General features: G+C 44.4%; 1 protein-coding gene and 1 long non-coding RNA gene across 2 annotated transcripts; one reads left to right on the top strand and one right to left on the bottom strand.

The window, feature by feature from the left end:
* Positions 1-388: 388 nt before the first annotated feature.
* On the bottom strand, positions 389-3,160 carry LOC311100623. Its single transcript, XR_014609842.1, has 2 exons — positions 2,969-3,160; positions 389-736 (listed from the first exon to the last, which is right to left on the bottom strand). It is a non-coding gene; the product is annotated as an uncharacterized lncRNA (long non-coding RNA).
* Positions 3,161-11,792: 8,632 nt separating this feature from the next.
* LOC311100467 (retinal rod rhodopsin-sensitive cGMP 3',5'-cyclic phosphodiesterase subunit gamma) lies at positions 11,793-12,287 on the top strand (the record flags this gene model as incomplete). The annotated part of the gene is made up of 3 exons (XM_084141387.1): positions 11,793-11,938; positions 12,050-12,090; positions 12,211-12,287. The coding sequence occupies 3 exons, from the start codon at positions 11,793-11,795 to the stop codon at positions 12,285-12,287; spliced, it is 264 nt and encodes an 87-aa protein (XP_083997513.1).
* Positions 12,288-13,684: the final 1,397 nt, after the last annotated feature.

The following is a 13,684-nucleotide window of genomic DNA, read 5'->3' as shown; positions in this document are numbered from 1 at the left end:
GACCACTGCGCCACTCGGGAGACACTGCGTCACCTAACACACGTGTAGGTGACGCACCTCACCTCTCACCTGGTATCTCAGATTCAGGCCCCGTCAGGCAACTGACTAGAGTGATTAAATGCTACAGAGTCTCCATGGAAGTGGCTTGCAAACATTAAGGCCCGTAGGGATTTTTTCCTTAGCTTCACACTCCGCCGAAAACACACACACACACACCCACACCCACACACACACACACACACACACACACACACACACACTACTAACATAACTCGTCATGCATCGCCAAAGTGGTCAAATAGAGTAACAAAGCATGGGGCTGTGGCCACAGGCCTGCATCCTCTCATAGAGAATAAACACATCAAAGAAACGTATTATCACACATGAACATAATGAAGCCATTTATTAGTGACCAAATCGGAACCAGTAACACTCTAATGCCTTTAATAAAATGTCTTGGATTAGCTCATTAGGATTAGCCCATATGTAAAATGAGTCAGCGAACAGTGAAACACTCTCAGGGAGTTAAAAAATAATGATTGACCCTATGGCCTTGTCCCAAATGGCCTTGTCCCAAATGGCCATGTCCCAAATGGCCTTGTCCCAAATGGCCTTGTCCCAAATGGCCTTGTCCCAAATGGCCTTGTCCCAAATGGCCTTGTCCCAAATGGCCTCCTATTCCCCACATAGCATAGCCACGGTAAGTAGTTGAGTGGTGGGGGTGCTGCGTTCTTTTCTGTGAGTGAGAGAAAGTGAGAGAGAGTGAGAGTTTTCACATTAGTTAAATGTGAGCCTTCAGTCCCATGCGATGGATATGCAGGGGCAGAGGCTTCAATAAGTTTCACATGACAACATGCCCCGAAATCATGACAAATTATCCTGCCCATAGCCGCGGGAAGTAGTTTGGGGGTGGGGGGTGCTGTGATTTTTTTCTCCAACGGGGGGGGGGATTGCTGGACAGATGTTTTTGTCGGCACTGGCCGCTAATACAGGACTATTAAAGGCACAGTGCACTACTTTCGTGACATTTTAAATTAATTTTATTGTGATTTTTCAGGGGGTGCGGCAGCACCCTCAGTGTGCCCCTACTTCCCACGGCTTACACATAGTGCACTACTTTTGATCAGGGCCCATTAAGGAAATAGCGTGACATTTGCGATGCATCCTAATTTGTAAAGAAGAGGCTTGATATTATTTCAGAAAGCCTCGAAGGCTATAGACACTACGAAGAAATAACAGACACTTCACTTTTGTACACATAGATCCTGTAAATATTGACTTCATTCATGTCACACAGAGGTAATACCCGTCTAGAGACCTCTAGGCGAGTGGGACATATGTGTTTATGTTTGCCAACCATTCAGGTTGTTACTACATGCTATAGTAGGCTAGGCTGTATAGAGAAATAACATAACTTATTGTAGTCTTTAGACTGGCTATACAGTGAGAGAGAATCCTGTTGGTGTAACATTGACTTCCATGATTCACGGTCACACACAGAGGTAGGCTAGTATTCTAATGCCAACAGACCTCTGGACAAGATGTACAACTGTGCCGCATATGTTTGCCAACCATTGTAATGCGGTCAAAGGAAAGCGTTTTCTTTTGGAGGCGTGAGTAATTGCAAGGAACTGAATCAGTGAAGGACCAGCATCAGGATGTTACCAAATGTTGGTTGATGGCGTACTGTAGAACAGAGGAGACCTGCTGGTGTGCTGCCAAAAAATGTCATACTTGAATAACAACATCCCAGTCAGTGAGCAAAGACGTCTCTTTTCAACCAAAAATTTGTATTTTCAATCAAAAACTTTTGCTCAAAGGTATAGCCCTCTACATAAAGCATGATATATTACTCAAACTGAAACTATTTTTACAAAGCTGAACCATAGAGCTCCCATATACTATGGTGTTCTAATTCTATGAATCTAACACACTCAAAGTGGAATCAAATGACGTGATGGTGAAATGTGCTAAGACTCTTTTCTCATGCACTAATGAGAGAATCCATCCTGACAGGGCAGATGAATAGCTCTTCAACTCTCTAAGCAGGTAGTCCTTGGCAACAAGACGGTCCATTGGGATATCCTCACACCCTCCATCCATCCTCAGCTTGATGTAATAGTGATGAAGCACGGGTGTCTCTTTGTTGGAAGTAGAGATGTATTGATGGGGGCCCAGTATGAAAAATGTATGCACTCACTATTTCTAAGTCGCTCTGGATAAGAGCGTCCGCTAAATTACTAAAATGTCAATTGGATCACAAAAAAAAAAAGTAGCCTACAGCCAGCAGGGCACATAAAATGGTACCTAACATCTTCATTACAAATCTGTCCAGGAAAATATATGTTGTTTATAAATGTACCATTATGCTGTACATTCGTTTGCTCAGTTTTTCTTGACAAACTCAGATACTGAGGGACGTTTCAACTGAAGGCCAACTCCATAGATTTTCTGTAACGACATCTGCTGGACACAAGTGGACAATGCAGTCATGAACATGAGCCCGCCCCTATGTTTTCTTTCAGCCAATCAGCAACGTTGTTTACAGTCACCAGTTCATTCCAAAATGGAGGAAGTTCACAGGTAGCATGCGAGCTAGCTGAAAAACTTGGGGAAATACCTTTGTGGATTGTATCTACATAGGAAATGAGGTCTTCAGATATGTAGCTACATATATATCAGAAAGGTGTTTCGTTTGAGAGAAAATATAATGGGATCATCGTTGTCTTTACAAAAGGTTGGTTAACCACAGGAGCACTGGCCCTTGATCATGACTCTCAGTTCCATTACATTACACATAAGTCATCGGACGAAGGCGTCTTCTGTATGGGGAGGTTTGTTAAGAGCCCCGACCCTCGGTCTGAACATTAAAACGCATCGCTTACTGTACGGTTTTGGAAGCATAAGGACCTTATCTTTCATATCAGCGAGAAATAATTTTCAAAAAACGTGTTAAAATGATACACACCTTTATTTACATGGTTAGTGTTCCCACACGGCCATATCCCCATGTTACAGCGCGTGTTTACGGGAAAACTAATGACTTCAGGTTCTGATCAGCTGTCTGTGTCTCCTAACACCTGTGTATAAACGGAAGAGGTGTTGTTACTGAAAAATACTGTCGGTTAAAAAGGTGTACAGTAAGTGTGTATTTTGTATTTGTGAAATTATTTTGGTGTGATATGAAAGTAGAGAATATATGTTCCTAGAACCGTACCGCAATTGAGAATCGATTCACGTTTAGATGGAGTATTTGGCTGTTTGTTGATTCTCCATTGCGACACGGTTCTAGAAACATAAATCCTCTACTTTCATATAACATTAAAATAATTTCAAATGCAAAATGCACATTTACTGTACACCTTTTTAACCTGTTTTAACACACTTGCAGCCAACAGTAGTTTTCAGTGACCACACGTCTTCCGTTTACACACAGGTTTTAGGAGACACAGATAGCTGTCCCCTGTAGCTCAGTTGGTAGAGCATGGCGCTTGCAACACCAGGGTTGTGGGTTCGTTTCCCACGGGGGGCCAGTATGAAAAATTTACGCACTCACTAACTGTAAGTCGCTCTGGATAAGAGCGTCTGCTCTTATCTTATCTGTCTGTAAATAGCTAATTAGCACAGGGAGTCAACTGTCTTCCGTCTGTTTTCCATAAACTCACTGTAACATGGAGATATGGCCGTGTGGGAACACTAACCCTATAAAGGTGTGTATCAATTTAACATTTCGTTTTTCGTAAATTATTTCTCACTGATATGAAAGATAAGGTCCTTGTGCTTCCAAAACCGTACCGCATGTGATGCGTGTTAACGTTCAGGCCGAGTGTCGGGGCTCTGAAGATAACTCCCCCGTACAGAAGACTCCTTCATCCAATGACTCTTATGTGTAATGTAATGGAACTGAGAGTCATGATCAAGGGCTAGCTAAATATTAGCTCTCGTTCAGCTAGCTACTAGCTCTCATTCACCAAAACCTACACTCTTTAACAGTACATTCTTGGACTAGCTAGCTACCTACCACATCATCCCGTTTCTCTCTCCCCCTTCTCTTTCATTATCACATGATGGTGATGAAATTCGCCTATATGCTTTGTATTTCTACCAGCTGTGGATCCTGTACCTGCTTCACCTGGGACGGCGGATTCCTCAACGTTTTCAACTGCCACGGGTAAAACCTTACCTCAGACTAGGAACTATCCACAGTGTCACAACTGGACTTGGATCAACCACTCCAACTCCTCTTACTCTGAATACCTCAGCCACCACATAAAGTAGCTGACAGACAGCATCACCATCCACAGACAATATTAGACAGACCGCACCTACAGACAGCCAACAGACAAGACCCACAGTCAGTAGCCCTGAGTATAGCCCTGGCCCCAGTACCTCTAACCCCCCTCCTGCCAAGGCCGATGGCCCTCCACTCGCCCCCACCCACTGTTGTATGAGCGGTTGCCATGACTGTGTGTAGATCGAACACACAGAGCAGCTCCTAACCTACTACCGTAATGGAGGGTTTGGGAAAGAGAAGGCCCTGGCTGCTATTGAGGAGAACGTACCGGATGAGAAACTGGCTCTGTCGCAGCCGGCCGCGACCGGGAGACTCATGGGCGGCGCACAATTGGCCCAGCGTTGTCCAGGGTAGGGGAGGGAATGGCCGGCAGGGATGTAGCTCAGTTGATAGAGCATGGCGTTTGCAACGCCAGGGTTGTGGGTTCGATTCCCACGGGGGGCCAGTATAAAAAAAAAAAAAAAAAAATGTATTCACTAACTGTAAGTCGCTCTGGATAAGAGCGTCTGCTAAATGACTAAAATGTAAAATGTAAATGTAAACTGAAAGCCTTCCTGAAGGTGGAGATCAGGATGATGTGTGTCTTTGTGTGGCCATGGGGGAGAGGGAATGGGGACACTGTATATTTAAAACCTCTCCCTCAGATTTGAATACTGGTATGCATTTTATCGTATGTGTCTATTAAACTGTCATTTCACTTGGTCATGGAAATTTCAACTAGTTTTTGTCACTGCAAAATCTTGCATATTCTTACTTAATCTATAGTATTTTACATTAGTAAATCATGTATAATTTCATGCATGCAATTGATAAAATTGTTTTTTCCCCCTCATCAATCTACATACAATTCCCCATAATGACAAAGCAAAAACAGGTTTTTATAAATGTTTGCAAATGTATAATAAAAAAAAAACTTAAATATTACATTTACATAAGTATTCAGACCCTTTGATCAGTACTTGGTTGAAGCACCTTTGGCAGCGAATACAGCCTCAAGTCTTCTTGGGTATGACGCTACAAGCTTGGTGTGTGTAGATTGATGAGGATTTTTATTTATTTAATCCATTTTAGAATAAGACTGTAACGTAACAAAATGTGGAAAATGCCAAGGGGTCAGAATACATTCTGAATGCACTGTACACATAGCCTACTGCCATAGTTGCCTACTTTGTTGAAGCATTCAATAGGGTAGGAATAATTATTTAAAAAATCACAATCGCAATGCATTTGATGTTGGGTTTGATTTATTTATGCCATCTGACAGTGTGATATGTTAGTTTCTGCTATTCTGTGACAAATGAACCTGAAAAAGAAATTTCCCTGACACTTGAAATACAATACGCACAATTATGTTTGATGGATTCAATTTTTTATATTTATTTTTATATCAGTTGGTGGTGGATGAGTTGTTTATCTTATTTATTATCTAAATGTACATTTTAAGTGTAGGTTGATGATGGACAACATTTGTGTGAAATAAATATTGTACTTGTATGACTGAATGAACCCTTTGTCATTTTCTTTGACCATTTTGACTCTGATATGATATTGACCACTGGAGGGTGGTCTAGTTCAATAATACAGAATTATCATCTGTTGAATAACAAATACGTTTTGACACCTCTGACATTCAAGTTTTGTTTCCATGTGAGAATAATTGCACAGGAAAGGGGCATTGGTGACATGGGCACTTGGCAGTAAGGAGCATTGTGACATGTAGCATTGTGACATGGGCACTTGGCAGTAAGGAGCATTGTGACATGGGCACTTGGCAGTAAGGAGCATTGTGACATGGGCACTTGGCAGTAAGGAGCATTGTGACATGTAGCATTGTGACATGTAGCATTGTGACATGTAGCATTGTGACATGGGCACTTGGCAGTAAGGAACATTGTGACATGTAGCATTGTGACATGGGCACTTGGCAGTAAGGAGCATTGTGACATGGGCACTTGGCAGTAAGGAGCATTGTGACATGGGCACTTGGCAGTAAGGATCATTGTGACATGTAGCATTGTGACATGGGCACTTGGCAGTAAGGAACATTGTGACATGGGCACTTGGCAGTAAGGAGCATTGTGACATGTAGCATTGTGACATGGGCACTTGGCAGTAAGGAGCATTGTGACATGTAGCATTGTGACATGGGCACTTGGCAGTAAGGAGCATTGTGACATGTAGCATTGTGACATGGGCACTTGGCAGTAAGGAGCATTGTGACATGGGCACTTGGCAGTAAGGAGCATTGTGGCATGTAGCATGGTGACATGGGCACTTGGCAGTAAGGAGCATTGTGACATGTAGCATTGTGACATGGGCACTTGGCAGTAAGGAGCATTGTGACATGTAGCATTGTGACATGGGCACTTGGCAGTAAGGAGCATTGTGACATGGGCACTTGGCAGTAAGGAGCATTGTGACATGTAGCATTGTGACATGGGCACTTGGCAGTAAGGAGCATTGTGACATGTAGCATTGTGACATGGGCACTTGGCAGTAAGGAGCATTGTGACATGTAGCATTGTGACATGGGCACTTGGCAGTAAGGAGCATTGTGACACGTAGCATTGTGACATGGGCACTTGGCAGTAAGGAGCATTTTGACATGTAGCATTGTGACATGGGCACTTGGCAGTAAGGAGCATTTTGACATGTAGCATTATTATCACAATTTGTGATTGACTGACTACAGCTCAGGTGAACGAAGTCAACTCAGGATCCTAGTAAAGTGCAGTGTTGTTTGGTGAGATCGATGCCTGGGAGTTTACAATGCAATACACTCTGAAGCAATGATGCATCCTTTCTTTCCATGTCACATGTCACTTAGCCTATGCCTTGTCTAATAAACATTACAATGTTTAGCCACATGATGTAATATTAATCTAATCTATTGTATTTATATTACATTATCGGTATTCACTTAACAAAGAGGAATGTAGTACAATACATGGAATGTGCTACGGTCAATGCCATCGGCCAACTAGCCTTTGGCTCTGATGAATATCTCACACTGACATGTGCTCCCTACCAGAGGAGCATAGAGGGTGTTCTAGCAGTGACAGGATAAATACTAGAAGTCTGGACAAAACGAAGCCATCTGAGGGGAAGAACTGTTCATATGTGTTGTGTCTGGAGGAATAATTATTGTCCCAGCATTAATCTCATAGGCTACCGATCAGAGTGTGTAGTATATGGACTGATCCCTGACAATACAGTACTTTTTTTTTACATTGATAGTGGCCCTCTGTCTGCTGTCTCTCCTGAGTGATCCTTCACCCTTCATTAACTCCATACATAGAGATAATGAGTCATAACCTCCTGCTGAGAGTTTAGAGGTGACCAGGCACAGCCAGACCAGACAGACACATCCTCAGGGCAGCATAGCCACATGCAATCTATTTGGTCTGTCATTCATTTGAAATCTAATGCTTGTAGATGATGAGCAAGATTGAAAACAGATTGGTGAATAACTACTGAAGTGAAATAATCCCACTGAGGTGAAATAATCCCGGCCGCACGGTGGGTTTACCCTATGTAATTAATTAACCAGAGAACAGAAGCCAGCCACTATAATCCACAACTGCAGTCAGAGTAATTGTTTTCTGTTTTTCAGAGTGGGGGGGGGGGGGGGGGGGCTGCAGGCAGTCAAGTGTGCAACCATCTGAGAGCTCATGGATTTGTCTTTAGAGTGAGGTACAAGTGAGTCATCTGGTGAGTCGCCTACCTTGAAGACACTCACAGTAGAGGATTAGCATACTTGGTGCGTTGAGTAATAGATCAGTCAATCTGAGATACTCCGGAGGGATGGGCATTGGGGGTTTGTTGACACCCCTTGGCCAGGCCAGCCCGGAGAACCAGGCCCAGAAGATGGATGGAGAGAGGATTACGTAACAGGTGGGAGGGCTGGTGTGTAGGGCGAAGACTGGAAGGTTCTGGTCAGTAGAGATAGGACTGGAAGGTTCTGGTCAGTAGGGATAGGAATGGAAGGTTCTGGTCAGTAAGGATAGGAATGGAAGGTTCTGGTCAGTATGGCTAGGACTGGAAGTTTCTGGTAGGTAGGGATAGGACTGGAAGGTTCTGGTAGGTAGGGATAGGACTGGAAGGTTCTGGTCAGTAGGGATAGGACTGGAAGGTTCTGGTCAGTAGGGCTAGGACTGGAAGGTTCTTGTCAGTAGGGATAGGACTGGAAGGTTCTGGTCAGTAGGGATAGGACTGGAAGGTTCTGGTAGGTAGTGCTTGGACTGGAAGGTTCTGGTCAGTAGGGATAGGACTGGAAGGTTCTGGTCAGTAGGGATAGGACTGGAAGGTTCTGGTAGGTAGGGATAGGACTGGAAGGTTCTGGTCAGTAGGGATAGGACTGGAAGGTTCTGGTAGGTAGTGCTTGGACTGGAAGGTTCTGGTCAGTATGGCTAGGACTGGAAGGTTCTGGTCAGTAGGGATAGGACTGGAAGGTTCTGGTAGGTAGGGATAGGACTGGAAGGTTCTGGTCAGTAGGGATAGGACTGGAAGGTTCTGGTAGGTAGTGCTTGGACTGGAAGGTTCTGGTCAGTATGGCTAGGACTGGAAGGTTCTGGTCAGTAGGGCTAGGACTGGAAGGTTCTGGTCAGTAGGGATAGGACTGGAAGGTTCTGGTCAGTAGGGATAGGACTGGAAGGTTCTGGTAGGTAGGGATAGGACTGGAAGGTTCTGGTAGGTAGGGATAGGACTGGAAGGTTCTGGTCAGTAGGGATAGGACTGGAAGGTTCTGGTTAGTAGGGATAGGACTGGAAGGTTCTGGTAGGTAGTGCTTGGACTGGAAGGTTCTGGTCAGTAGGGATAGGACTGGAAGGTTCTGGTCAGTAGGGATAGGACTGGAAGGTTCTGGTAGGTAGGGATAGGACTGGAAGGTTCTGGTCAGTAGGGATAGGACTGGAAGGTTCTGGTAGGTAGTGCTTGGACTGGAAGGTTCTGGTCAGTATGGCTAGGACTGGAAGGTTCTGGTCAGTAGGGATAGGACTGGAAGGTTCTGGTAGGTAGGGATAGGACTGGAAGGTTCTGGTCAGTAGGGATAGGACTGGAAGGTTCTGGTAGGTAGTGCTTGGACTGGAAGGTTCTGGTCAGTATGGCTAGGACTGGAAGGTTCTGGTCAGTAGGGCTAGGACTGGAAGGTTCTGGTCAGTAGGGCTAGGACTGGAAGGTTCTGGTCAGTAGGGATAGGACTGGAAGGTTCTGGTAGGTAGGGATAGGACTGGAAGGTTCTGGTAGGTAGGGATAGGACTGGAAGGTTCTGGTAGGTAGGGTTAGGACTGGAAGGTTCTGGTAGGTAGGGATAGGACTGGAAGTTTCTCGACATATGGAGAATCTTCATTGCCATCCAAGTCAACAGTGTATTATTAGCTACATAATTCATAATCTCTCGTGACAGTCTTATCATTAAATCCAGGAACTGATTTGCTTCTGGGTGCCACATTTACGTCATTCATCCAGTTGATTCATCCACATCTCCATGCAATTTGGGATCCCTTATTATGTGTCTGCATTTAGTTTGAATGATTTTGAAGACCGTGAATAAAAGACCATTGAAGGTGTCATCTTGGATTTTATGGAGAACATGCTAGAATACAATCAACACTAAATGCATTCAAGTTATTGCTGCCTTTGTGCTGTAATTAACCTCCATCCATCTCCCTTCACCCCCTCTTCTGCTCCCCGCCCCTTCACAAGGGTCCCCCTGACTCCCACCCCCTGACCCTCCCCCACTGACCCCCACCTCAGGCCAGAGCCACGATAACAGCGGGTCAGGGATGGGAGGCGGGACACTCTTAATCTGCAGAGGGGCCACGAGGAATATAAGAAGTTGGCCAGCCCGGCCTGGCCCTCATAGCCAACCTAGCATAGAGACCCACACATCTGCTGGAGAGAGCTGCGCTCAGCGCCCATGTTCACTTTTCTGGCTAGCCTTCACCGAAGCAGCAGGTGAGTACACCCACCATCCATTCAGACACATAGCCCATGATGACAGAGACTTGATGGATTTTGTAACTGTACTGTTCAACCTTGGAGGGAAGAGAGCAGTTTTTCAAGTAGTAAGAAAATATACTACTTGCTGAATAGTTGGCACTTGAAGAGGGAATGTGTGTGGGAGAGAGTTTTGAGTGGTGATATTGATATTGGGAGTTTCTTGAATGGATTTAGAGAGAACTACTTTGTGACTTTGTAGTGTGGATAAATTTTTCAGACCGAGATCTGTTTAATGTTTGAAATGTACCTGCTACACGTAGCAGCTGTAGATTAGACACAAAACAATCACATTTCTGAACATTCTTGTATTTTGTATTGTACATCAGTCAATGTGAATGGAAACATGGCTGAATTTCATATTTCATTTTCTTAGCTGCAACTGCTGCTCAATGCATCATTGTGCATTAAAAGTGACTTCCTATTGAGTTAAACAAAATGCACAATGGATTCCAGTAAGAAACATTCTAGAGCCTTGTGAGCTTTTGGAACACCATCATATGAGGGGTAGATAATAGGATTGGTCGCTTTACACCCTTTCTGCCTGCTCAGCATATTCTCGGTGTTGTCCTTGTACTAATAAGATTAGCCCAAGTGTAGATGGCTGGCCACTGGCTTGAAATGAGGAAGGAGGGGAGTGGTGGGAAGGGGAGGGGGGGGCGCTTATTAACCTGAGCTGGGGATTATATGATGAAATTGGGTAATCTTTTAGTTATTCGAGCTAGACATTCATCGGACGTTAAATTACAAGGGCAATACGATCAGTAAGGGGGTTAGGATGAGGTCTATCTGCCAGACAAAGTTAAAGGCCAGGGACTTGTCTTTTAATGAAATGTTCACTTTACAGTGAATTGCTTACTTACGAGCCCTCTCTCAACAATGCAGTACTGAGTCAGTGTACTGGGGTACGAGGTAGTTGGGGGGATTGATTGAGGTAATATGTACATGTAGGTTTGGTTAGGTGATTGAAGTACTATGTACATGTAGGTAGGGGGTGAAAAGCAGAATCTTTGGGTAGCCATTTAATTAACTGTTCAGCAGTCTTATTGCTTTGGGGTAGAAGCTATTTAGGAGCTTTTTGGTCCCAGACTTGGCGCTTCGGTACCGCTTGCCGTGCGGTAGCAGAGAGAACAGACTGTGACTTGGGTGGCTGGAGTCTTTGACAATTTTTAGGGCCTTCCTCTGACACCGCCTGGTATATAGGTCCTGGATGTCAGGGAGCTCAACCCAGTGATGTACTAGGCCATACGCACTAGCCATACAGAAGCCATACAGTTGCCATACCAAGCGGTGATGCAGCCAGTCAATACTCCAAACGGTCAATACTGAATTGATAACACCAAGCTATGACAATGTGAGTTCTATCATGAAGTGTGGATGTAATACAATCTGTTTCTCTCTCTCATTTCCCCAGTTGAGGAGATTTCATCAAGACGACTTTACATCAGAGAGGGATTGAACACATAACCACCTGCACACACCAATCAGCTAACTACTAACCATGAATCTCGAGGTCCCCAAGTTGGAGATCAAGTCTGCCACCCGTGTCACCGGAGGCCCTGCAACACCACGCAAGGGACCCCCTAAATTCAAGCAGAGGCAGACTCGCCAGTTCAAGAGCAAGCCCCCCAAGAAGGGAATCCAGGGGTAAGGCCACATTCATTGGGTTTCTTAGTCTCAAACAGGCATTCGACAAGGGCATAAAAAACATTTTCACGAGGTCTGATTGTAAATAAATGATCTCTGTCTCCTTTACAGTTTTGGCGATGATATCCCTGGAATGGAGGGCTTAGGCACTGGTACGTTCATTATTACTGTTCACCTGCTCTGCCTTCCTTAAAAAGTGTAGAAAACCGATACTGTAGGGTTTGCGTGGCCTACTGACTGTTTACTGAACGTAACGTGTGTTTCCTCTGCAGACATCACAGTGATCTGCCCCTGGGAGGCCTTCAACCACCTGGAGCTCAGCGAGCTGGCCAAATATGGTATCATCTAAGTCCTCCTGACCTTCACCATCCATCCCACAGTCCTCTGCATCCACCTCCATCTACTTCAAACCATGCATCTGCCTCGAGCCCTCTCACTGGGTTTGACTGGAGCTATCAAACATATACCAAAGCCAAGAACTGTCTGCAAAAAAAAGGGTGGGGGGGAAGAAAGCGGGACAGAAAAAGAACCGTCTACACTCTTATCTAGAACCTAAAAAGGTTATTTGGCTGTCCCCATAGGAGAACCCTTTGTAGACCCCTTTTTGGTACTAGGTAAAACCTGTTTGGTTCCAGGTAGAACCCTTTTGGGTTTCATGTAGAACCCTTTCTACATGGAACCCAAAAGGGTTCTACTTCTGCCTTGAACCAAAAAGGGTTCTACCTGGAACAAAAAAAGGTTTCTCCTATGGGGACGGCCAAGAACCCTTTTGGAACCCTTCTAAGAGTGCATCCATCTTTCACTGGTTTCTTGTTTTGTTTCTGCAGCCAAAGTTCACGTCATACAACACGTCTGCTCATGATTAGGACTCTGTTCTGGTATCGCTGTCTATCTATTATCTGGTTTGCAACGATATTCTATCTAGCAGCAACCGGCAGCCATTTTCCCCTTCTCTCCTCCTCTATCTCCACACGCTTCTCTTCTTCTTTCCTCTTCTTCACACGGAACACAACAAACTACACTTACGAAAGCAAAGCAGCCTCAACCTTGAGTAAACAAACAAGTGACATACCCGTGAAATGGGTGGGTTCTCATTTCATGTGCCTCGGCACCTCTGCTGTCGTCATAGACACCTGCCCATCTATGCCGAATATTACACATATAAAACATGACTTCTGTAGAGATGAGACAGCTGCTGGTCATTGCTGAGCGTAAACTGTAATCTGTAATCTGTCACTGGGACAATGTGGATGAAGCTACGTCCCTTTTTCCCCTCCCTCAGTCTCACCTATCCTTTACTGGTACACACACACAACTTTAACAGAACCAGGAATAGAACGTTCTATCCTGTTTAACTCCGGCATCCCCATACATCTTTACCCCCTCATTCTCTTACACTGCTTTTCTATATTTTGTATAATCAACGATTTATGACTATCTTTATTATATAATATGTATATTCTAACTAAGTATTCTCAGGGATAGAAGCTTGTTTAATGGCTCGGAGAAAAACACGTTGTCGTTGGCAATTTTGGCTCTTGCTGCCGTTACTTTATAAATTATATAAATTATTAAATTACATGGAACAGTGGAGGCTGGTGGGAGGAGCTATAGTAGGACGGGCTCATTGTAATGGCTGGAATGGAATAAATGGAACAGAGTCGGACATGTGGTTTCCATATGTTTGATGTGGTTGATACCCTTCCACTCATTTACAATGAGCCAATCCTCCTATAGCTCCTCCCA

Source organism: Coregonus lavaretus (assembly GCF_964263955.1).
Source record: "Coregonus lavaretus genome assembly, chromosome: 25".
Taxonomy (NCBI): Eukaryota; Metazoa; Chordata; class Actinopteri; order Salmoniformes; family Salmonidae; genus Coregonus; species Coregonus lavaretus.
Note: the sequence above shows the minus strand (reverse complement) of the source record. Positions and strands in the feature narration are given on the sequence as shown.